At 43.9% G+C, this 23,386-nt stretch overlaps 2 protein-coding genes across 2 annotated transcripts; both read right to left on the bottom strand.

Annotated features, from left to right (window-relative positions):
- Positions 1-1,966: 1,966 nt before the first annotated feature.
- Positions 1,967-16,227, bottom strand: depdc1b (DEP domain containing 1B). Its single transcript, XM_063210344.1, has 10 exons — positions 15,516-16,227; positions 15,080-15,221; positions 13,776-13,903; positions 13,043-13,173; positions 12,623-12,670; positions 12,335-12,475; positions 11,241-11,407; positions 10,696-10,872; positions 5,564-5,761; positions 1,967-2,495 (listed from the first exon to the last, which is right to left on the bottom strand). Exons 1-10 carry the CDS (start codon positions 15,785-15,787, stop codon positions 2,211-2,213), a joined length of 1,689 nt encoding a protein of 562 aa, XP_063066414.1. The 5' UTR covers positions 15,788-16,227; the 3' UTR covers positions 1,967-2,210.
- A 56-nt stretch (positions 16,228-16,283) lies between these two features.
- On the bottom strand, positions 16,284-20,909 carry LOC134458183 (very long chain fatty acid elongase 7-like). Its single transcript, XM_063210343.1, has 8 exons — positions 20,802-20,909; positions 20,431-20,506; positions 19,941-20,131; positions 19,690-19,770; positions 19,513-19,569; positions 19,249-19,354; positions 18,807-18,943; positions 16,284-17,388 (listed from the first exon to the last, which is right to left on the bottom strand). The coding sequence occupies exons 2-8, from the start codon at positions 20,492-20,494 to the stop codon at positions 17,173-17,175; spliced, it is 852 nt and encodes a 283-aa protein (XP_063066413.1). The 5' UTR covers positions 20,495-20,506; positions 20,802-20,909; the 3' UTR covers positions 16,284-17,172.
- Positions 20,910-23,386: the final 2,477 nt, after the last annotated feature.

Below are 23,386 nucleotides of genomic sequence, written 5' to 3'. Positions count from 1 at the left end.
ACTCAATTTTGACTAGGTGCACTTTTGCCTTTTGTAGGGCAGATCTGTATTCTGCAACGGTCATTACTTAGAGCTTGCTGGAGGGCTGGGCTCTCATGAAAAGGTTGGATAAAAAAAGAAAACCGAACAGAAGGGCGATTTAAAATTTTCACACTTTATTCCAACAAACGATTGAGTGCAAATGTAACAGTTTTTTACATGTTCCAGCAACCGTGAATGCAGTTTTGCATCACTACCTTGGCATCTTGATTTAGAGATGTTACAGCATAATTGCTACATTATCATTTTGTGTCCAGTTTTCCAATCAAACAGTCTCGGGGAAAACTCTTCCCCCAAACACGAGCAGCATTGTACAGTTAGTTACGTGCTCCTGGGGTGAAATAGCGATGCAAAGCTGCCTGTTGAATGAAACTGCTAATGGGGGCATGGCACAGCTGTACAGTCTTAAAATATGGCTGCTAACTTCTAAAAACTGAAATCGATAAACCACAACTGAAAAACAAACTTTCTATTCAAAACATGCAAAGGAAATTAAAAAGGACAACTTAAGAACGATCAGTGCTATGATCTACAGCCAGTGCTGCCACTGGTGAGGTGGATAAGTCTACTGGCTCCGCTCTGATTAGCTGGTTAAGTGCATGGAATGTTTGAAATTAAACTACAATCTGTGGGAATTCTCATCGATAGCTGCCTGGCACAATGTTGAAATAAAAGTATGGTTTATAGGAAATGTCCCGAACCCCACAACATTTTAACCTGTAAAAGGAATTGGTCTTTATCCATATCAAACTTCTCACATCAAATGCATAAAAGGGATTTTCATTTTGTTCAAGGGTTATCATTTATCGTTTCCATCCCCATAATCCTAAACATACAGCAATAAGTCCTCTAGCTGTATAGATATGAAAACACTGGTGAACAGCTGCTTGATTTAGTCATACTAGCATTCAAGCTACACTATACTGGCATTGCCTTGTTCTGTTGTATACATATTACCATAATTCCTATTTTTATTGCTGTTATCCAGCTTTAATCATTATTAGCTACAGTACTGATATATCTCCAGTGTTGATCCTGTCAGTTACAGTAATTTTATATTATTCCCAAAGCTAAAATACACATTAAAAACTTGGTTATGGTTACAGTTATGAAATGCCACAAAATAAAAAAAAAATCTCAAACAGCACAAATTCATTCCAAAGGGAACGTCTGACAATATTTCTTACAAAACATCAAAAAAAAAAAAATGCAATGCAAAATTTGAAATAGTCTTCCCCCCTCCACATTGTCAGTATAATTTTGCCTTGCCATACATAGGTATTTTCTGGCTTTCGATATGAACATGTTCACATTTTTAAGACTGCATCTTGATATGTATCATTTTTGAGTATTTTGATATGTATTACATCCTAACTTTCCCCTCTCTACAACCAACCATAAGCCAGGCTTGGCATTCATACCCATATTGTATCAAAATACTCCAATTTAACTTTTAAATTGCTCACATTTTAGCTACAGTGTGTTGTTTACGTTGTTGACACGTTTCAAGTGTGACAAGAAGAGATGAATTGTTAAGAATAGAAAAATACCTGGAACAACATGCATAAAAAAACAAACAAGACATGGAAAATAGACATACATACAAATAAACATAAATTCATCTCTCTTAAGAGATACCTCCTTGATATGTGTAAATAAACTTAGATGTCAACAATAACTACACAGCATATCTTGCATGAATCCCATAATAACCCTAATGCACTGGGTTACCATAGAGATGGACAGCAGGGTGTGGCCAGAGATTCTTGAAGTACTATACTCTCTCTGGTGTGGCTGTGCTGGGTTACTATGGTGATGGACAGCAAGCCTTGGCTATGCAGGAGAGCAATATACATGCATCACTTGACTCTGCTTGTCCTCCTGTACCACTGTAGTGTACTTGTTGCCCTAGTCTGTACATTTGTGACATTGGTACTGCTGAATATAAAGTACTTTCTGTGTGGCCGAGTGTGTGTGCGCGTGTGTAGCTATTGTGTTTGGAGGACCTGCAGTGTACCTGTGTGTGTGTGTGTGTGGCCATAGTGTACCAATATGGTGTGTGTGGCCCTAGTATACCAGTGTTTTAGCACTAATATTTGTGTGCGTCAAGTGAACCTGTGTCTAGTGTACCTCTGGGTCTCTGGTATGTGTCTCTGGCGCCCCCCGCAGTCTCACGTGCGGAAGCTCCAGCTGCGTTGGAATGGGTTGGCTGCCGAGGGCAGGGAGAAGGGCTTCTTAAAGGACCGGAACACCAGATGGGGCATCAACTTAGGAGCCCTAACCTTCTCCTTCTCTCTCTCCTTCTCGTTCTCCTTCCTCTCATCCGCTTCCTCTCTTCTCTCCCTCTGCTTCTCCTTCTCCCTCTGTTTGTCCCTCTCCTTGTCCTTCAGCACGGCGGCCTCGCTCTCTGCGGTCGGGAAACGGCGTGCGTAGATGTCCGGGTATGACCGCTGGAACTGAGAAGACAGACACGGACGTCAGTGGGATTGAGTAGTATTAAGTGTTATTATTTATCCCCAAAAGGACATGAATGCAATTGATGCATTACAGGGGGCGCTGGAGTAAGTGGTAATTTAACTCGGAACAACAGATTGGTTAGTAAGAGTAATGGCACAAATACACCAAAAAGTGACTTGAGCGATGAAAGTAATTAACTTTGCATGGCGGAGCTGGCGACAAAAGTGATTTGAGCAACGAAAGGCGATTTGAGAAACTTGAGCCACCGTTTGTAGTTGAACTTCATCAAATATTATGCTCATTGGCTATGATGCGGTTCGGTGTCAGCCACCACAGCCAACTGGAATATAGGAAGGCTTGCATTCTGCTTTTAATGGCCATACTCTGTCGCTTTTATCGTGTTTTATTGTGTCGCTCCTCTTGCTATGAAGACAGTCCTGCGACCAGAGGTGTCAAAAGTAAAAGTAAAAGTACTTTAGTGGTGTAATTACATCACTAGCACATGGCGTTACATAGCTGTTACACCATCTATTCCATTGAACCTAGGTTAGGTTAGGTTTCTTTATTAGTCTCCACGAAGGAGAAATTTGTTTTGGAGACAGGGAGGTTGCAGCATCATAAAAACACATAGAACACATAGGACACATGACACCAACACAGAAAAACAAACAACAATAGAAGAAAAACAGTGTACATGCTCAGAAGCACTGGATGTCCTAACCCACTGCCCCTGACCCATCCAGTCCATACACCACTCCCCCCCCCCACACACACACGCACACAGCTCAGTACCCCCCCCACACACACACCGTCCTACAACCAACCACACCTTCACCCTGCAATAAATAACTAGGTTACATCCATTCCATAATTTACATTAAAAAATAAAATAAAAATAAATAGTAAACACAGGGATACATTCATGTTTACATATCCCCCTCCCAGCTTTTACCCTAGTTTCCATCCCCACCAACAGTACCAACACTAGCTACAGAGGTCCATTTTGTCCCACTCAATCTCTCTTATTCCCTGTTTATTCAGTAGCTTGATTGAATGGGGTATAAAGGAATTTTTGGAACGGTTATATTTGCACCAAGGGAGTCTGAACCTCCTCCCAGAGTTCAGAAAGATGTATTCCCCATTTAGTGCATGATCACCATCCGCTACAATGGCATTCGCCTGACTGATAGTGGCCTGCTCAAAGAGCTCCTGCGGGTTAAGGGGGGGCATTACCCCCATAATCTTACCTGCATTTTTAATAAGTCTTGAGATTTCTGCCCTGTGTTTAACTGTGAGATTGCCAAACCAGCTGGTAATCCCATAACGGAGAACAGACTCTATTGTGGCTCTATAGAAGATTAACATTATGTTTTTACACACTCCAAAGACTCGGAGTCTACGCAAAAAATTGAGACGCTGGTGTATCCTGGAACAGACATTGGTGACCTGGGTGCGCCAGCTAAGGTCGCTATCTACAGTGCCTTCAAAAAGTCTACACACCCCTCCTCAAATGTCAGGTTTTTGTGATGTAAAAAAATGACAGAAAGACAAATAAATTCACAGCTTTTTCCACCTTCAATCTAAACTATTAACCTGTACAATGCAATTGAGAAACAAGCATAAAGCTTTAAATGGAAACAATAGAAAATAAAAAACTTCAATTAACATGGTTGCATAAATATACACACCCTTAAATTAATACTTAGTTGCAGCACCTTTGGCTTGTCTGGGCCATTCCAAAACCTCAATATTATTCTGGTGAAGCCATTCTTTTGTAGATTTAGGCGTGTGCTTAGAGAAATTGTCGTTCTGAAAGATTAGTTCCTCTGCATATTCACCTTTCTACCAGGGGGCCCGAAGATTTTGTGCCACTACCACGGCCCCTGTGGAAATGTTCATAATTCCCTCCTCCCTAATGAAGGCCCCAGTTACAGCTAAAGAAAAACAGCACAAAAGAACAATGCTGCCACCACCATACTTTACGTTAGGTATGGTGTTATTGCGGTGATGTTTTGTGCCAAAAATACCTTTTGGAATTATGTCCAAAATGTTCAACCTCAGTTTCACCTGACCATAACACATCTTCCCACATGCATTTGGGAGATTACAGAAGTTTTTTTTGCAGAATTTACCTCACCAAGATTGATCTTTTTGGTCATAATTCAAAAGGGTATGTTTGGCGCAAAACATCATCGAAATAACACCATACCTAACATGAAGTGTGGTGGTGGCAGCATTGTTCTTTTTTGCTGTTTTTCTTTAGCTGTAACTGGGGCCTTCATTAGGGAGGAGGGAATTATGAACATTTCCACAGGGGCCGTGGTAGTGGCACAAAACCTCCGGCCCCCTGGTAGAAAGGTGAATATGCAGAGGAACTAATCTTTCAGAACAACAATTTTTCCAAGCACACGCCTAAGTCTACAAAAGCATGGCATCACTAGAATAAGATTGAGGTTTTGGAATAGCCCAGATAAGCCCAAAGGTGCTGCAACTAAGTATTAATTTAAGGGTGTGTATATTTATGCAACCATGTTAATTGAAGTTTTTTATTTTCTATTGTTTCCCTTTAAAGCTGTATGCTTTTTTCTCAATTGCATTGTACAGGTTAATAGTTTAGATTGAAGGTGGAAAAAGCTGTGAATTTATTTGTCTTTCTGTCATTTTTTTACATCACAAAACCCTGACATTTGAAGAGGGGTGTGTAGACTTTTTGAAGGCACTGTATATGTACACCCAGGTACTTAAAAGTTTTAACCTGTTCAATGGCCTGGCCATGCACAGCCACTGCATTCTGGCCACAGAGGGATTTGGGGTCTACCACCATGAGATAGATTGTGTTGTTACTGAAAAACACTGAAAACCTAACAAGGACCCACCACAAATCCAACCAGTGCAGAGTTAGCTGATCATAAGACAAGTACATGGGTCTACTGGTTACTCAGATAAGTTACTTGTGTTGGAAGGAAACTGTGTTTCTTTTCTTTTACTTTTACTTTTGACACCTCTGCCTGCGACTCTTTGTAGCTTTGGTCTCTTCTGGTGTGTTTGGGTAAAGGCTTAGCCGTACCTGCTTCATCTTCTTCTTCCTGTCCTTGGGGGTCATGTGCGTATCCGTGACGATGCCCTCCAGCAGGTCCACGATGGCGCTGCGTGACCCCTGAACTCGCTGCTCCTCGAACTCCTCGCGGCTGATCTGGCGACAGAAGGTGGGCGGGCCCCTCGGAGATGATACGCAGGTGTCCGTGTCCGCACCGGCGTACTTGATCTACACAGGAGACAATAGGCAGAGACAGACGTTAGAGACATGATCGCAGCGAGCAGGCCGATACAGTTGTCTGCACCTGTATACTGCATTTCATCTGGAAACGAGAGAGGAGGGACAGGAGAGACATGAGTACATTAGAAGTGGCCAGAGCACATGTAAAAGCAGAAGTAAATGTATGGTTTACTTTAAGTACAACACTAGCACATGCTATTACATAGTCATTATCCCACTTACTCCATTGTACCTAATGAGTTGGTTAGACGTTGTTACTGAAAAAAAAACAACAAAGAAACCCACCAAACTTGGTTTTACATCTACTTTTACTTTGGCCACAAATGGAGTAAACAGAAATAGATCACTGTGCCTGCACCTGTGTAGTTGATCTGTAAACAGGATGAGAGAGAAAGTAGAGACATGAGGGCTGTAAGCGGGACAACACAGGCTGAGGCTCCTCTTCTCCCCTCTGCCTGTACTGTACTGGTGGTCTATATCGCTCCTCCCCTCTCTCTCCTCTCCTCTCCCCTCTGCCTGTACTGCTCCTGGTGGTCTATATCTAGACGCTGTATATCTCTCCTCCCCTCTACTCTTATCTCCTCCCCTCCTCCTCCTCCCCTCTCCTCTCCTCCTCCTCCTCTTACCTGTACCCTCCTCAGGTGTTCCTCCACTGCTGTCTGTAGTCCCGATGGGGGTTGTAGCACCTCCTCACTTCTCCCACTCTCCTTCCCTCTACTCTCATCTTCTCTCCTCTCTCCTCCTCCTCCTCTACTCTCCTCCTCCTCCTCTCCTAGTTTAGTTTAGTTTAGTTTATTTAGTTTAGTTCAACAGGGACCATGCACAATACACATTGATTACAGAAGTAAAAAGATGGCTTGTGCCAGATTATAGCTATATAGCTAATTTCCATCTGCAGTCCCTGGACAGGTAAAACAAATATTAAAATACAATAACATAGACAAGATATAAACAAGTAAGCACATCCATAGGCCATAGGTCAAACACACACACACACACACACACACACACACACACACACACACACACACACACACACACACACACTAAAATGGCATACAGTGTGAGTCATATTTTAAAAACATATTATTAATGTTGACAAGACTGGTTGGTTAATATCCATTTTTTCACACCCCTTGAGAAGGCCTGATAATCAGTAATACTTTTTAGGTTACTGGGTAGACTATTCCATGTTTTGGTTGCCCTGAAGGAGAAGGCTGACTGAGCAAAAGCAGTTCGTCGGATTGGGAGACTACAATCACCCCTAATGGTGGATCTTGACGTTCTGCTCATCAATTCAGAGCAGGGTTGAACAAATGTTCTTAGGGGTGGGGGTGCTGCATTGTGAATAATTTTATGGATTAGCCGCAGATCAGAAAATTGTATGATGTTTTCAAGGCTGAGCATATTATACTTGCTCAGTATAGGACAATGGTGGTACTGAAAAGATCTTCTATCTAGGACCTTCAGGGCCTGCTTGTATAGTGAATCAATGGATTTTAAGACAGTCTTGTTGCCCTGGGACCAGCTTGATAAACAATAATGCAGGTGGGACATGATCATAGCATTGACATAAGTCACAGCAGCATCAATACTCAGAGAGTTACGGATATGTCTAAAATTTGATATGCTATACTTTACAGTATTACCCAGCTTTTTAATGTTTTTTTCTTAAAACTAAGAGTAGAATCTAAGGTCACGCCTAAATATTTAAACTCATCAACATTATTTAGCTTTGTTCCATCAACATATATGTCTGGAACAACATTTAGTTTAAATCTATTGTGAAAATACATTGTGACAGTTTTGTTGGTATTTAGTGTGAGACAGGAGGTTTTTAACCACATTGAGACCTTAGTTAGTGTTTGAGTCAATTTGCTGGCCACCTGTACCGGATCTTTGCCGTGTGTAAATAATACAGTGTCGTCAGCATACATCAGTATCTCCACACCCTCACATACAGATGGAAGATCATTTTTTGTAAGTGCTGAACAACAAAGGTCCCAATATGGAACCTTGTGGCACCCCCATAGAGCATGCTTTTAAGGAAGATATTTTATCATTTATCTTAACACATTGGGCCCTATTTGATAGATAGGACTCTATCCAGTTTAGTACACCTGGAGCCAGCTGAAAGCACGCCAACTTTGAGAGGAGTACTGGATGATTGACTGTGTCAAAAGCCTTGCGAAGGTCTAAGAACACAGCACCCACCACTCCTCCATTATCAAGATTTGCCTTGATGTGTTCTATAAAATAGCAGCATGCAGTGTCGGTTGAGTGGTTGGCTCTAAAACCAAACTGCATGGGGTGCATGAGTTTTTTTGTGTTTAAATGCTCCACAAGCTGTTCAGCAACTGTTTTTTCTATTATTTTTGAAATGGCCGGCAAAATACTAATGGGTCTATAATTAGTGACATCCTGTTTGTCCCCAGCTTTAAAAATAGGAGTCACTATAGCTGTTTTTAGACAGTACATTAGGAAAATAATTTTCCTCCAAGGACTTGTTTACTATATGAGCTATGGGAGTAGTTAAGACATCTTTAAATTTCTTTAGGAGAAAGGTGTCCATGCCCCAGATGTCTTTAGCTTTGGAGTGGATATAGATTGATAAAATTTTATTTATTTTTACTTCATCTATAATATTAAAAATCCAAGACAGAGATTGCACAATTTTGAACACAGAATTGAGATCTGTCTAGATTGGTTGACGGACAAGGAGCTGATGTGCTGCCACCCAATTCTAAAACAGAGTTAATAAAATAATCATTAAAACTATTTGCAATTATTAGACTATCATTTTGCAATGTGTCATTTATTTTAAGATTAAGGGGTACGGTCTCTTTGCGTTCTTTTCCTGAGAGTTGATCAATAGTTCTCCATAATAACTTTGAGTTACCTTTTGCTTGTTTTATAATATCAAGAAAGTAGTTTGCTCTGGCCTTCCTAAATTCTGATGTGGCCTTGTTCCTAAGGCCTGTGTATAACAGGCGGTCCGTAACTAGACCAGACTTAAGTGATTTTTTCAGGGCTGCATCCCTTTGCTTAATAAGTTTTAATAATAAGGTGTTAAACCAGGGCAATGTTCGCTTTCTCTGTCTGCGAGGAATGTTTTTGGTGTATTTGGATAATAGACCTTTGATGGTATCCAGTAGGTCATTGCATGCTTGTTCACAATTTTTATCCTTTACAACATTACCCCAATGTGTTTCCTTAAAGTCTGTTTCTAGGTGCTGCATTTGTGACTTGGGAATGAGTGAGATATATTGTTTTCCTTCTGGTGTGTTGTTCCTGAATCTTTTTTTGGAGAGCTGCCTTGCTACTAGAGTGAGATTATGGTCTGATAGCCCAGTGACTAGGTTATATGTTTTAGATATGCGTTCCCTTTTATTTGAAAATATCAAATCCAGTAGTGTCTTTGAAGACTGTGTGATCCTCGTTGGATTTTCTATCAACTGGGTTAAGTGAAATTTACATGCAATATTTTTTAGTTTTTTCCTTCTTGTTTTGTCTAGCCAGTTTAAATTCAGATCACCCATTAGTAACACTTCTTTACCACAACATGCTTTGAGAACATCAGACAGTTTCTCAAAAAACGTGTCATTATCAGACGGTGGTCTATAGAGAACAATAACATTAAAAGACATCTCGGGAGAAATACTAATTGTGATACCAACACATTCAAGATCATTTGGCAAATCAATCTGTTGACACTGCAAGTGTTCCTTTACGTAAATCATGACCCCGCCCCCTTTGCCATGTCCACGGTCGCGTCTGAAAACTTTGTAACCAGGGATACTGTACACACCCGATGGTGTAGTAGGTTTCAGCCAAGTTTCGGACAGACACAGGTAATCGACGTTTGAGTCTGTCAGAAGGTGCTCGATTTGTTCAGTTTTGGACACTAAGCTCCGAATGTTCAAATGTCCACCAAAGATTCCCTTGGGTTTTAGCTTTGGATCCCAGAGAACTCGCGCATGATTTACAGTCTGAAACATCCTGATTTTTTGTTGTTTTATTTCCGCAATACCCCGACAGCAAGTCTGTGCGGATTTCGAGGGTGAAATAAGCAAATCCCCTTTCATATTATCCACTTGCAGTTCAGCTTTACCTTGTGCTGTGGCATAGTCAAGCAGCCCGCCATTGGAAAGTTGGACCACGGCTTCCATAGCCTGCCCAAGGTCTCCAGGTGTAACGTGGCGCAGCAGCTGGCCATGTTCAAGACCCACCGGGATTTGACGTTGTTCATCCCGCGGAAGCATACTGTTTCCTGGCCCAGGGTTGAGATGAATGTCGCCGCTGAGGAGGAGGATGGTACACAGCATCGTTGTGAATCTTCGATCACCGGGAGGTGTTTTGTTCCCCTCTTCTCGCCTGAGTCGGTAACGCGCGACCTCTACGCGCCCGTTTGTCAGAACGGTGGAATACAAGGTGAAAAGGTTCCATGAGTCGTGCGTAAGGTGAGAAGCGCCGTGCTGTGTCTCTGTGCCGGATCTCAAGCAGGCCGCTTGCCAGCTTCCCCACAGAGGTAGGACGATCACCATCATTAGATACATCCCCAGCGAGAAGGTGTTTAATAGTTCATGTTGTCTGATGTTAAACAGTGTAGTCCATAAAGATTGCTGGTGTCCGATGTATGAGGATGGCGTTTCCCTAGACGGTATTTGGGAAGGTGAAGCCTTGGTACCTGCCAAACCAAGACGCACACCTGCCGCCATCTTCGCACACCTGCCGCCATGCCGTCATCCTCTCACCTGTACCCTCCTCAGTTGGCTGATGTGTTCCTCCACTGCCGCCTGTAATCTTGACAGGGGTTGTAGCCCCACCTCACTTCTCCTACTCTCCTCCTCTTCTCCTCTCCTTTCCTCCACTCCCTTCTGCTCTCCTCCTCCTCCCCACTCGTCCTCCTCCCCTCTTCTTACCTGTACCCTTCTCAGTTGGCTGATGTGTTCCTCCACTGCCGCCTGTAGTCTTGACGGGGGTCGTAGCGCCACCTCCTGGTGTTCCATCATGAATGTCACCAGCTTGGTGGCCAGCAGCTCATCCAGGTCCACCTCGTCACTGGAGGACAAGATGCAGCGCGAGAACGTCTGGGCCATCTGAGACACACACACACACACACACACACACACACACACACACACACACACACACACACACACACACACACACACACACACACACACACACCATTAGTCCTGATCCACACATCACTGGAGAACAAATGCAATGCAAGAACATGCACACACAGGACACAGAATAAGAGAAAGATAAACAGCTGTTTGAGTGTCAATGTGAATTGGAGAGACAAAAACAGAGAGAGAGATAGAGAGAGAGAGAGAGAGAGAGAGAGAGAGAGAGAGAGAGAGAGAGAGAGAGAGAGAGAGAGGGGGCTGGTAGTATGGGGTTGTTACAAACGTGTGACATTGTTTCTGAGCAGTGTGTGTGTGTGTGTGTGTGTGTTTACCAGTGTGCGTGTGGCTATAGCGTCGTTGAGGGCTGGTAGTGTGGGGTTGTTGCAGACTCGGGACATCAGTCTGAGTAGCAGCTGTAGTTTACGCCGGTTAGCAGGAGGCAGCAGAACACAACACACCTGCAATGCCTCCGTCGCTACCTCCTCTCTCTGAAGAAGACCTGACACACACACACAAAAACACTTACTATGACTTTAGGTTCATCAAACACGTACACAACCAAAGCCTTAGCAATAACACTAAGCCAACAACATAAGGGGGCAATGACTGCAATCAAACCCAACAATAGCGACAAGAATAAGCGACACAGAATTTCTGGACTGTGTAGCGAGAGCTACATGAGCGATAGAAGCGACAGAGAATGCCCGTTAAAAGCAGAACTCAAGAATTCCGGCATTCCAATTGGATGTGGTGGTTGTCGTGGAACCGCATCATAGTTCATTTGCATAATATTTGCTGAAGTCCAACTACCAACTGTCACTCAAGTTGCTAAAATCGCCTCTAGTCGCCCAAATCGTTTTTTCTATTCTCTTGACAGCCACTCAATACAAAGTCAAAGTTACTTCGTTTGCTGGAGTCGCTCAAGTCGCGTCTGGTCTATTCATTACGCCATTACAGCGGCTATGAGTGACAGTGTTAAGGGCCGTACACACACGTCGCTGCTAGTTACTCGCTCAGCGAATGAACTCAATAGAATGTCAATGTGTCCCAGCGAGACTCGCAGGCGAGTAGGTGAGTACTGTACAAGCGATGCGATGTGGGCGGATTCCGAGTTGAAAATATTTTATCTTCGAGCGAGGCGAGTAAGCGAGTAACCAATTGGAATGCAGAGTTCGGTACTTCTCGGCTGTCCATTGGCAGTTAAAGCCGCGGGAACTTTCAGCGAACGTTCCATGAAAGAGTGGCGAGTAGGCGAGCAAGCGAAAAGCTAGCTTTGTGTGTGTACGCCGCTTAACAGTGCTCTAACAACATTACAGCAGCTATGAGCGTTGACCAGTGCTAACCTACTAACAACGAACACCATTTAAAACGCAGAGAGACCTCGCACTAACAACCTAACGACAACAAACGTGGTGACTTGACAGACCCAGTATGTTGACGAAGACCTCGTAGAGTTGGAAGGTGAGGAGTGGCTCCTTGAGCCTCTGGAAGTGTTCGGCCACCGTGCGGAAGACGTCTCGCTCGAAACCCGGGTACGAGGCCTGCCTGCCGTCACAGCCGTTGGGCCCTAGGAGGCGTGTACACACAGACACAGACACAGACACAGACACACACACACACACACACAGGAAGTAGTTAATGGATGAGATCGCATAGAGCTAGATGGAGAGCAGCCTCTGTACGATTTACAATGCCAAAGCAGTGCTATACTTACAGTTGGCCAGGCATTTCATGGCGGACAGCACCCAGTGAGGAAGGTCCTCTGTGTTGAAATGACAAACCACACGACACACAAAAGACAGCATTCAAAAACACAACATTGGGATATCACTCAACATTATAACTAGCCACACGCACACAAATGCACGTGCACGCACGCGCGCACACACACACACACACAAGAATGGTGCCTTACTAGCAGGCCACAGGGCATGTGCGAGTGTAATTACCAATAATTACCAACTTGGTTTTTCAGTGATACCCTGCATGATACCCTGGTTGTTAATGCAGTAGATATTGTGGATGTGTGTGTGTGTGTGTGTGTGTGTGTGTGTGTGTGTGTGTGTGTGTGTGTGTGTGTGTGTGTGTGTGTGTGTGTGTGTGTGTGTGTGTGTGTGTGTGTGTGTGTGATCACCTGCTTTGTTCTTGAGGACCACTATCCCTTGCTTGTTGATGCAGTAGACATTGTGTATGATGTGTTTGGGGTTGATGTCCTTGGATACCAGAATGCCATCCAGAGACTGGAGACCCAGCACACGCTGTAGCCTAGCAACAGACACACCAGATCAGAACACACACTGTAGCCCAGCAACAGACACAGCAGATCAGAACACATGCTGCAGCAACAGACACAGCAGATCAGAACACACTCTGTAGCCTAGCAACAGACACACCAGATCAGAACACACGCTGCAGCAACAGACACACCAGATCAGAACACACGCTGTAGCCCAGCAACAGACACAGCAGATCAGAACACACGCTGTAGCCTAGCAACAGACACACCAGATCAGAACACACGCTGTAGCCCAGCAACAGACACAGCAGATCAGAACACACGCTGTAGCCCAGCAACAGACACAGCAGATCAGAACACACGCTGTAGCCTAGCAACAGACACAGCAGATCAGAACACACGCTGTAGCCTAGAAACAGACAACTCACACACCAAATCAGAACTTCACATGCTGCAGCCTAACAACAGACACACCAGATCAGAGCATGCTACAGCCTACCAACAGACAAAACAGACACTCTTAAATCCAGTGTTTCTCAAAACGCTTTCTGCCATTCCGCCTTTGCATGATGCCACTCTGTGTGGAGTAGTAAAGTGGAGGATTAAGGTGTGTGTTTGTCTCTGTACTCACTCTGACTGCGTCATGGCTCTCCACACCTGATCCAGGTGTTTGGCTGTGATCTCTTTCCTCTTGACCAGTTTGCACTCATGCACCTCTCCGATGGCAATGCTATGCCTCTTATTCCACGTGTCCGAGTTCTATAGGAGAGAAAATCACAAGGAAGGGGATTACACACCAGTCTAATCACAAATGCACTACAGACACACACGGTAGCGCAATAGTGCAATAAAATATAAACTCAAGGTTATTGTGTCGCTTTCATTTTTGAAAAATTGCGTTGAATATGTTTCGAAAGCATTGATAGTCCTACACAAACTGAAATGGTTCCAAAAAGGTCCAAGCAGTGCTCATTATATTAAAAAATAAAGACAAAACCATATAAAAATCTCATGTGTAAAGGCATAATACATGAATTGCTTGTCATTCTGAAGTTAGGAGGAGGAAATGGTCACAGTTTGTACTTTTCATTGCGGAAAATAATTGGTCCAGCAATTCACTATGATTCCAGCTTTGACATTAGGTGTTAGGTGACCAAGAGTGTCTCTGTGGCAACATCAGCAGACTTGGATGAGAGGTCAGAAAGGCCCTGTGTACGGTACAGTTATACAATGTGGAGGTTTTTTTTATTTCACATATAGTTGTCAGCCCTTTTTTTAACCATGATTTAACAGTATGCACAGTGTGTGTGTGTGTGTGTGTGTGTGTCGTACATGTTTAGATCAGTAAATTAGTGTTTTGAAAACTGCACATATGAGTGTGTGTTGTGAGTGAATGTGTCAGAAAGAATGTAAATCCTTGTATGAGTATGTTAGTTTTGTTTGCGTGTGTCTATGTGTGTGTGTGAGAGAGAGAGAGAGAGAGAGAGAGAGAGAGAGAGAGAGAGAGAGAGGGAGAGAGAGAGAGAGAGAGAGAGAGAGAAGAGAGAGAGAGAGAGAGAGAGAGAGAGAGAGAGAGAGAGAGAGAGAGAGATTATTGTCAATATCTTATATACATGTTTTAGTTTAGACTGCACATTGGAGACTGGTCAACACACAATTTCAAACTTCCGTGCTAACCTTAGTTGTTAGCACAGAATAGTCCGGGTTCAGGATATGAGGGAACCTTAACAGTGTGCTGCCTGATGGGGAATAATGGTGGTTGTTGTTATTATTAGATCTAGGAGTGCGAGTTTTACTTCTGTGTCACCAATGTGAGTGGTTTTAGAGGGACGGTCCCCTGGGCAGGGACATCTTCTTTGTCATATTACAATTATAATTATAAAAATATTAATTATTATTATTATATCTGGCAGTGTGAGTGTACTTCTGTCTCACCAGTACGAGTGGCTTTAGGGGGACAGTCCCCTGGGTAGGGACATCTTCATAGTCGTCCCAGCGCGGCAGTCTAGGCAGGGCCCAACTGCCCCTCTCCCTCGACCTCTGGGGAAACGGCTTCAACGGTGACTCAGGGGGGAATCTGATCTCAGGCAGAAGCAAACAGAACATTAAAATTTGTGTAGACCGAAATATAATACATTTTACTAACTTTATATTGTGCTTACTGTTGGAACAGTATATTATTGTATCATCAATATACTGTGTATATAGGCGGCCTATATGGAAAATGAATGAGGCCAGTCAACACACCCTCTGGTGCAATGTATGCACAACATACAAGTTATTGTGTTACAGTTGCACTCAAGTAACTGAACTTTGAAACTCGCCTGTCCAATGGACGAAAACAGTCATGACTTGTGAATTGAAAAACCACCTGTACAAATGGCCATTGTCCTCAAAGTCCTCTTTGCCAAACCGGCCCTTAACGTCCTCAATTACATGGTTCTTCAAGAATTTCCTGAGCAACTGAAGGGTCTGGTACCGGGTGACCTCGGGCCCAAAGTTATGGTTCCTCCTCAACAGCTCGTGCAGCCAGTCGATGGCTTCGGAACCCGTGAAGCTGTTGTCATAACTACGGAAATGTAGCCAGTGCCGCCGCGATGGCATTCCACCACGAAACAGTCTGATCGTCTCGTTCCACTGCATGGAATTAAGCCCGCCGTCAAAACAAGAGTAAAGATTCTTTAATGTTACCAACCACACAGATATAAGCCTTGGAATGGCAATGCAGATCAGTCGGGGCTTAAATCACAAGTTAAACGTTACTCGGCTAATATCCTGCTACACACTATCGTTAACGAACAAGCCATTGATCTTACCAGTTTGGTAGCCCTGTAAGGTCCTGGTCCGATTATTTTGCCCTCCATTTCTTACTCGATAGTCCACAACTATACCCGTATATTTTTAGTTAATTCATAGTTGTTTGTGCTATAATAGCAACATAGTTACATTTGTAAGTGGCTAGAGGCAACAACGTAACCATGCCCAGCGCTGCCTGCTGGTTTCAAAACTTCATGCACAACAAGTTGGCAAAGTGATTGGAGCGCGCTTTCAGTCACGTGGTGATCTGACCATAAAAGGATTTCCTGAAGGTTAAGGCAAGGAATGCATAAATTACTCAAGATGAGGCAGAGAAGGTAGCTTGTTTTAAAAGGACCATTTATTTTGCAATAAAAATCTTACACATTTTTTAAAAAATATTAACAGCACAGTATATTAACAAATCATAAAATATAAAAAAACACAGCACATAACACAAGTAAACAAATCAAAACAGCACTTGTTCCTTCACCAAGGGCAGATGTTCATCAGTGAGCCCTCTCCAGATACACACGTAAGACTGACTGAACAACCGAATGTTTAGTCACTTTAAAATGCATTCCTCACAGTTAAATAAATAAATATTTCAAGTAGAATCATTAAGATCCACCTCCATCTTAGGTTAGGCCTCGGGGCTCTTGCCATCCGGTGTGAATCTTTTTTTTTTGGGAGGTAATTACTTCAGGCTTGGCCCCCATAGCATGCAAAGCACTGGACCAGCCAACACATACATCCAGTTCAAAGCCTTTCGTTCGTCCTCAGGCAAACATTACATCAAAAATGCCTTCATGAACAACCAATTAGTCACGAAGCAGCAAAACTGACTCGGTCACACTTCTCTAAAACTTAAGTACTTCCAGGGCAAAATGTTGTTTTAAAAAGTCCAAATCAGTCAACCAGATAAACAAACAAGCAAACAAAAACCCCAACCAAGTGACTTAAGGGGCGAGGTATCTCTGTCCAACAGCCACCCACACAACCCCTTCAAGACGACACTGGATATGCCGAGACAAACAGTGTGGAATTAAATACCATTAAATTAAAGTCTTTAAAACCCTGGGACTGAAGATGTTGCGTAATAGTTGAATCATAAAAAAATAAGCTGGTCAGAACAGGAAAACGTGATGAAATGATCCAAGACGACACACACAAAAAAGTCTGAGGTAAATTTCTTTCCATGGAAGTTCACGTTGCCCAATCGCCTTCTCTTCTCACTGCTCCTTCTTGTGCGCGACACTGCCGTTCTGAGCAAAGCCCTTGGGCAGGCGTTTCCCTTGGGTATAGGCGTGGTAGTAGAAGTTGAGGAAGAGGACGAGGAAGATTAGGCCGTAGAGCCCGATGACGTAGAGGAAAACGGGGAACTGGTAGGGGCAGTCCTTCATCAGGAAGAACTGGCCGATATGAGCAGTCACCAGCACAAACTGGACCTGCAAGACAAGACGGAAACATTTACCATGCGTGTACATACTGTATATGTTTAGTACCTTCACAAATATTGTATACATGTTAATAAATGACATCTATGAATGCATGCACTTATACGAGCTGTGAGTCACAAAAGATCTGACTAATACTGAACCTGATGTGAAAAAAATATCCCTATGGGACAATAAAGACGAGTCTTTATGATACACGTCAAGATACAACACAGGCCTGATGGGAAAAAATCCTGAGCTTTAAACAAATCACCTTTAGAAATAAGGGGTAACCCAATGACTCAAAATCCGCAGTGCTTTTATTCTTGCCAACACTGGTCAAACCTGATACCATCAGCCCTGTGGCCAAAGATGGACTACTGCAATGACCCACCGGGCCCAGGCCCAGGGGCCCAAGAGTCAAGGGGGCCATGAAGGCCAAGCCTCTGTATTTCCCCTTTTCATATTGCATCAAAATCACACTTTTGGCAACTGTATTTTCACATTTTCTTGGGGGAACATGCACCCAAAACCCAATGTGGAGTCTTCAGCATCTGTCTGACCCAGGGGTCCATGGAGTCATAACCCGTCCCTGCCTGTGGCTACAGTAGACGTGGGCCAGGCTGTCATCATGCTTCAGCGTATGTATCGCACGCTAGTGCATTCAGCGTGTTGGTGCGACGCATTTTGCAGTTTAAGTGTGCTCCTCAACGCAATGGTAAAGCGCTTTCATGCACTTTTGACACGTGACGAGGTTTGCACAGTTTTCCCGCCGTGTCGGCGATTTGGTTGTCACAGCACATTTCTGTTACTAAACGCAAATGTGCTTTGCTGTGCCCTAACCAAAACCACCCCTAAACCTAACCTGTCAGTAAAGCAATGTTTCTGCTGCTTTACTTTTGCGAGATTAGGCGAATTTCTACCTAAATTGTGCCTAAACCAAAACCATCCCTAAACCTTACCCGTCACAGTGCGTTGTGGAGCACGACTTAACTTGAAAATGCGTATTGGACACACGCGATAGTGGGTTCAAATCAGCGTGTCATACGCCTATGCATGATGACATGTTGCGTGGGCCTATGTTCGCATTCAGGGCCAGCCCATTCAGAAGGCAAGTCTACAAGTCGGCTTGAATTATAATGCCTCATGTACTTTGGGATGGGCTCCTTTTTTCCAGACTCACCCATGTTACGATACCATTCAACTCCCATGGTTACAGAATTCCCACCATGACTAATAGGCGCCCCACCCTTACCAATCCCTTCCTCCCTCCCGCTCTCCCTCCCTCCCTCCATGGCTGAAATGCCCTTGAGCAAAGCACCTAATCCCACATTGCTTCAGGGACTGTAACCAATACCCTGTACACAACCAACCTGCTTCGGGTAAGAGAGAGTCAGCTAATTGTAATGGAAATGTAAGAGCAGACGTACCAGCTGGATGGTGGTCATGTATTTCTTCCACCACAGGTACTTCTGGTAGGCAGGGCCCATGGCTGCCAGTGCATAGTAGGAGTACATGACGACATGCACGGCGCAGTTCACCAGAGCATGGAAGGTACCCAGGCCACCTGAGGAAATTAACAAATAAAGGTTAATTACATGTGAACACACAAAAACCATTTCGCACACAATCATGGCAGGCAATTACAAAAGATTCCATCAATGACAGCAAGGCTAGAATAAATTTGAGTCCATTCACACAGGATGTTTACTTTAAGCTTGCATCAACATCAATAGTGTTGTTATGATTTCAAAATGCCAAGAACTGCCATTTCATGCGAGGCAATAAGAAATATGACAAATATACACACATGCAAAAAAAAAAAAATGCATGCACTTTGAAGTGGTATTTTTTAAAGGCGAAGGACCATACCTGCAGCAAACTTGACTCCGAACCACCAGGTGAAGGGCATGATGGAGTGGTGGTAGACGTGGAGGAAAGACACCTGACTATTCTTCTTGCGGAGCACAAAGAACACCTGCAGGAGGAGGAGATGAGAGAAGAGGTATTTAAGCATTGCTGTATGGGTTACAAATCATAACTGCAGTCCATGAGAAATGTGCTCATGCTTGTGAAAGAACGCATTCTGCAAAAGTAGGGGGAAATATTATAATGCAGAAGGTATTCAATACATACCGTGTCCAGCATCTCAATGAACTTGGAGAAGTAATAGAGCCAGCAGGTCCAGGCCATCTGTAGGTAACCAGGAAAAGCACCATTAGACCCTTAGTCAGTCATGTTTCTAATGCTCTATGAGCCCAGTCATATTCAAATAACTAAACATGATATTCAAAAACTGGAAAAACTGCTTACCCTCATAGCTAGGGGAGAATGGGAGTAGTCTACGAGGTCACATTGGTAGGTGTATCCAGTGGCCCAGCCAGACATTAAAAACTGTAAAAAAATAAAATAAAAACAATGAGGTTACACAACAAAATGGGAGCATCTCATGCATGTGCATCAGACAACAAAATTATTTCAGTAGGCCTAACTCGCAGCAAATTCATTCGAAAACCAGATGTTCATCTGAAGGAGCCATCCGGTAATATACAAATTTGACCCACCTCATAGATCATGTACAGCGAGAAGGCGACGATGCTGAAGTTATAGACGATCATGGCCTTCTTCAGCTCGAAGGGCTTGCGGTTCTCCATGATACGCGGGCCCAGAGTTGAGACGAAGTAGATGTAACTGGCGATGATAACAGTCTGGGGCACCGGCGACGCCATCAGAGGCCAGTCTGCAACGCGAGGATCTGCACAGGACAAACGCACGTGATGAGCGGCAAGAAAACTATTTCACAGAGGCTAGTTTGTCTTTGCATGCAGGTGCAGCCATTTCAGGATTAACTTTTTTGGCAATGGAAAAGCACAGCACTGTTCCAATTCAGGTCAAACCATGGCCAAAACCTCAGCTTTCAAAATGGTTTGGTTAGAGGGTAGCCTGACAGTAGTGATGCGTTTTTCCACTGTCCAAAAGACTACTAAGTTCGAAAGTGGGTTCCTGTGCTGATGCAGGCACAGGACATGACAAAGAGAAATAATAAAAGCATACCTGCTCCTCGGAGCCAGTCGTCGTAATATTCCACAGCTTGGGTTGTGATGTTTACAGTGGCCATTGCGCTTGGTTTCTGTGAGGGAGGGATAGTGAAACGCAATTAAGCTAACCACGTCCATTAAACAAATCAAAAAGATCCAAATATTATTTCCTAGTAGCCACTTAGAAATGCGCTTTTTTATGTGCACAAAATAAGTCCAAGGAAGCATTGCGCAAACATATCCACCCAAATCAAGTAGGAGAAACGAGGCGTGAATATTGAGGCAACACAGCAAACCCCGAAACAGGTTAGGCTTGCATGGCGTGGCTTCTATGCCGCAACTTAACATCAGAAGCAAGTACATTCTCATGCTCATGTCATCTCTTACCTGTGACTCGCTAATATTCCGTTAATTTAATATTCCGTTTCCCCCGGCGCGTGTTCTTCTCTGTTTCTGCTGATGTTATCCCGATTCCCTTCTGATTACCAGCTGCTCATGCAGCCTACTTATGCTCACCTCGACAGGTGTCTCCTCCCAAGAGGTGTGTCACTCCCACTTCCGTCGCACCTTGGCGAAACTCTCCCCGTGCTCTGATTGGCTGTCGCTTTGCAAGCGCAGCAGCAAAGTTATGATGGGAATGTTGCTCTGCATGTTCCAGTGCACATCAGATCAATAGACTTCCGTCCTGCTCTCCTCTCCCCTTTGACACATAAAATATTCCATTGCCTACATGTATTATTTATTATTATTTATTTATTATTTATTCTATTGCCTAAATTTATTGTCACCATCACTTGTGTTTTAGACTGTTCAGTGTCTTTATAAGCTTCCTTATTATGCAGTAAGCTACATGTAGACTGAGAAATGTATAGAATCTGAAATATTTTTTTATATGGAGTCAGCCAACAATTGCCTACAGTCCTTGCCTCCTTGTTTGGTGTGTTTGTTTACACTGAAACACAAGTTCTTCATATTGTCTCTGTCTTGCGCAACTGTTTTCAACTTGTTCAGGTCGGCTCAGCCCGCTGGCTACGGGGACCCACCCTGAGATTAGTCTGGAGATGCAAGGCCTTTAAGTCCAGATGAATGCTGCTTTCGGTGCCAGTCGATTCCTTTTGATGCCAGGATTATTCGGTGCGGATAAAAACACTTTTTCCTGTCTGAAGTGTCCTTCTATTGTACTTCCCTCTACATTTGGCTACCTTCTTGCACTTGGACAGTTAAGGCTCTTGTCATTCAGTGTGTGTGTGTGTGCGTGTGTGCGTGTGTGTGTGTGCGCGCGCACGCGCGTGTGTGTGTGTGTGTGTGTGTGTGTGTGTGTGTGTGTGTGTGTGTGTGTGTGTGTGTGTGTGTGTGTGTGTGTGTGTGTGTGTGTGTTTGTGTGTGTGTGTGTGTGTGTTGCATCTGCTGCTGGACATTCTCATTTCCTTCCGTAAAGTATCTGTACAATGAAACTCATACGGCAATCTCTGTCTCTGTCTCTGTCTCTGTCTCTCTCTCCCTACACCCCCCTCCCCCCCACCACCACCACCCTCTCTCGCTCTCTATCTCTCTCTCTCTCTCTCTCGCTCTCTATCTCTCTCTTTCTCTCTGTATGTCTCTGTCTCTCTCTCTCTCTCTCTCTTTCTCTCTCTCTCTCTCTCTCTCTGCACCAAGCAGCTCTACCTTTCCAGTCCTTTCACAAACCTTTTGGTTGTCAGCATCTTATGTATTCCACTTGCTTGCATTGGAGAAAATGTGTATTACTGTAATGCCTTGGTCTGCAAAACAAAGGTCCACGGGCCGAATCCGGCCTGGGCTTGGCAAACGTTTGGCCCGCCATGGGGTCAGAACAAATGAAAACATAAATGTGTGTGATTTTTGATCACCAAAACTTCAGTGGGTTAGATCTCTCCAAAGCATTCACAGAGAGATAGATCTTACGCTAACAGTCTCATAACAGACATTGACAGGGAAGATCTGCGAAAATCTCTGTCCAGACATCTAACTTGTTTCTCATTGGGTTGGGGCGTTGGTTTGGCCCTCAGCCTCACTTACTCTACATAATTTGGCACTTGGAGAAAAAAATGGAGACCACTGACAATAATACAGGCTAATGTAATGCATTACAATGTGGTGTAGTAAATTGGGCTTAATACCATGCTATTGATCACCACCGTGCACTTGGACAGGGGATTTGGGTCAGAGGTGAAACTCTCCATTCTCCATTAGCACAGACCGGTTTCACTAGGAGTCGTATTGCCACAGGGTGCAGCTGAGCTCAGGGCCCCATTGCCAGGGGTGCAAGACCAGTGGGCCAGTTTAAAGTTATTCAGCCCTCTCCGGGGGCCCCTCGATGACCTGGGAGCCACATTGCCACAAGCAGGGAAGCCGACAAGAGGGGACAAAGGGGTCACTTGTACCGGGACCAGGGAGAGAGGGGGCCAAGAATTGGATCCTCATTACATTGTATTGATGAGGTTTGGGGGCCTTTCAGATGTTTTTGTCCCGGGCCCAGCCAAAGCTGTCAGCGGCCCTGGCCACAAGTGTAGTGTAGTAGCTACATTGCCTCAGGTGTCGTGGTTTACGTAAAATTCCAGTGGGTCATGGGTGTCGTTTAAAGGCAGCCGGCCCCTGAAGGGCCACATGATAACCTGGGGGGACACAGCACAAGCATGTTTCGGCAAGGCCTCTTGGCTATACAACAGGTGTAGTTCTACATTTAGAGAAATAAAATACAGACCAACGTCTTATACGGTGAAATATGAGGTGAAACAAGATTCAGTGATATAGAGATTAAACTTATCTCATCTCATCTCAACCCATTTCCTGTCACACTCTGTCACTGTCCTGTCCTAAATAAAGGCATAACATCCCGAAAACGTATCTTTAATCTATAGCAACATTTGGTTTAGGGAGCTAAAACTATTTACGTGTAAACAAAAACCCAAATGGATCAGTTTACAACCATATCTATATACCTCCTGTACGTG

Source organism: Engraulis encrasicolus, chromosome 11 (assembly GCF_034702125.1).
Source record: "Engraulis encrasicolus isolate BLACKSEA-1 chromosome 11, IST_EnEncr_1.0, whole genome shotgun sequence".
Classification (NCBI taxonomy): domain Eukaryota; kingdom Metazoa; phylum Chordata; class Actinopteri; order Clupeiformes; family Engraulidae; genus Engraulis; species Engraulis encrasicolus.
The sequence above is the reverse complement of the archived record's forward strand: the minus strand, read 5'-3'. Positions and strand labels throughout refer to the sequence as shown.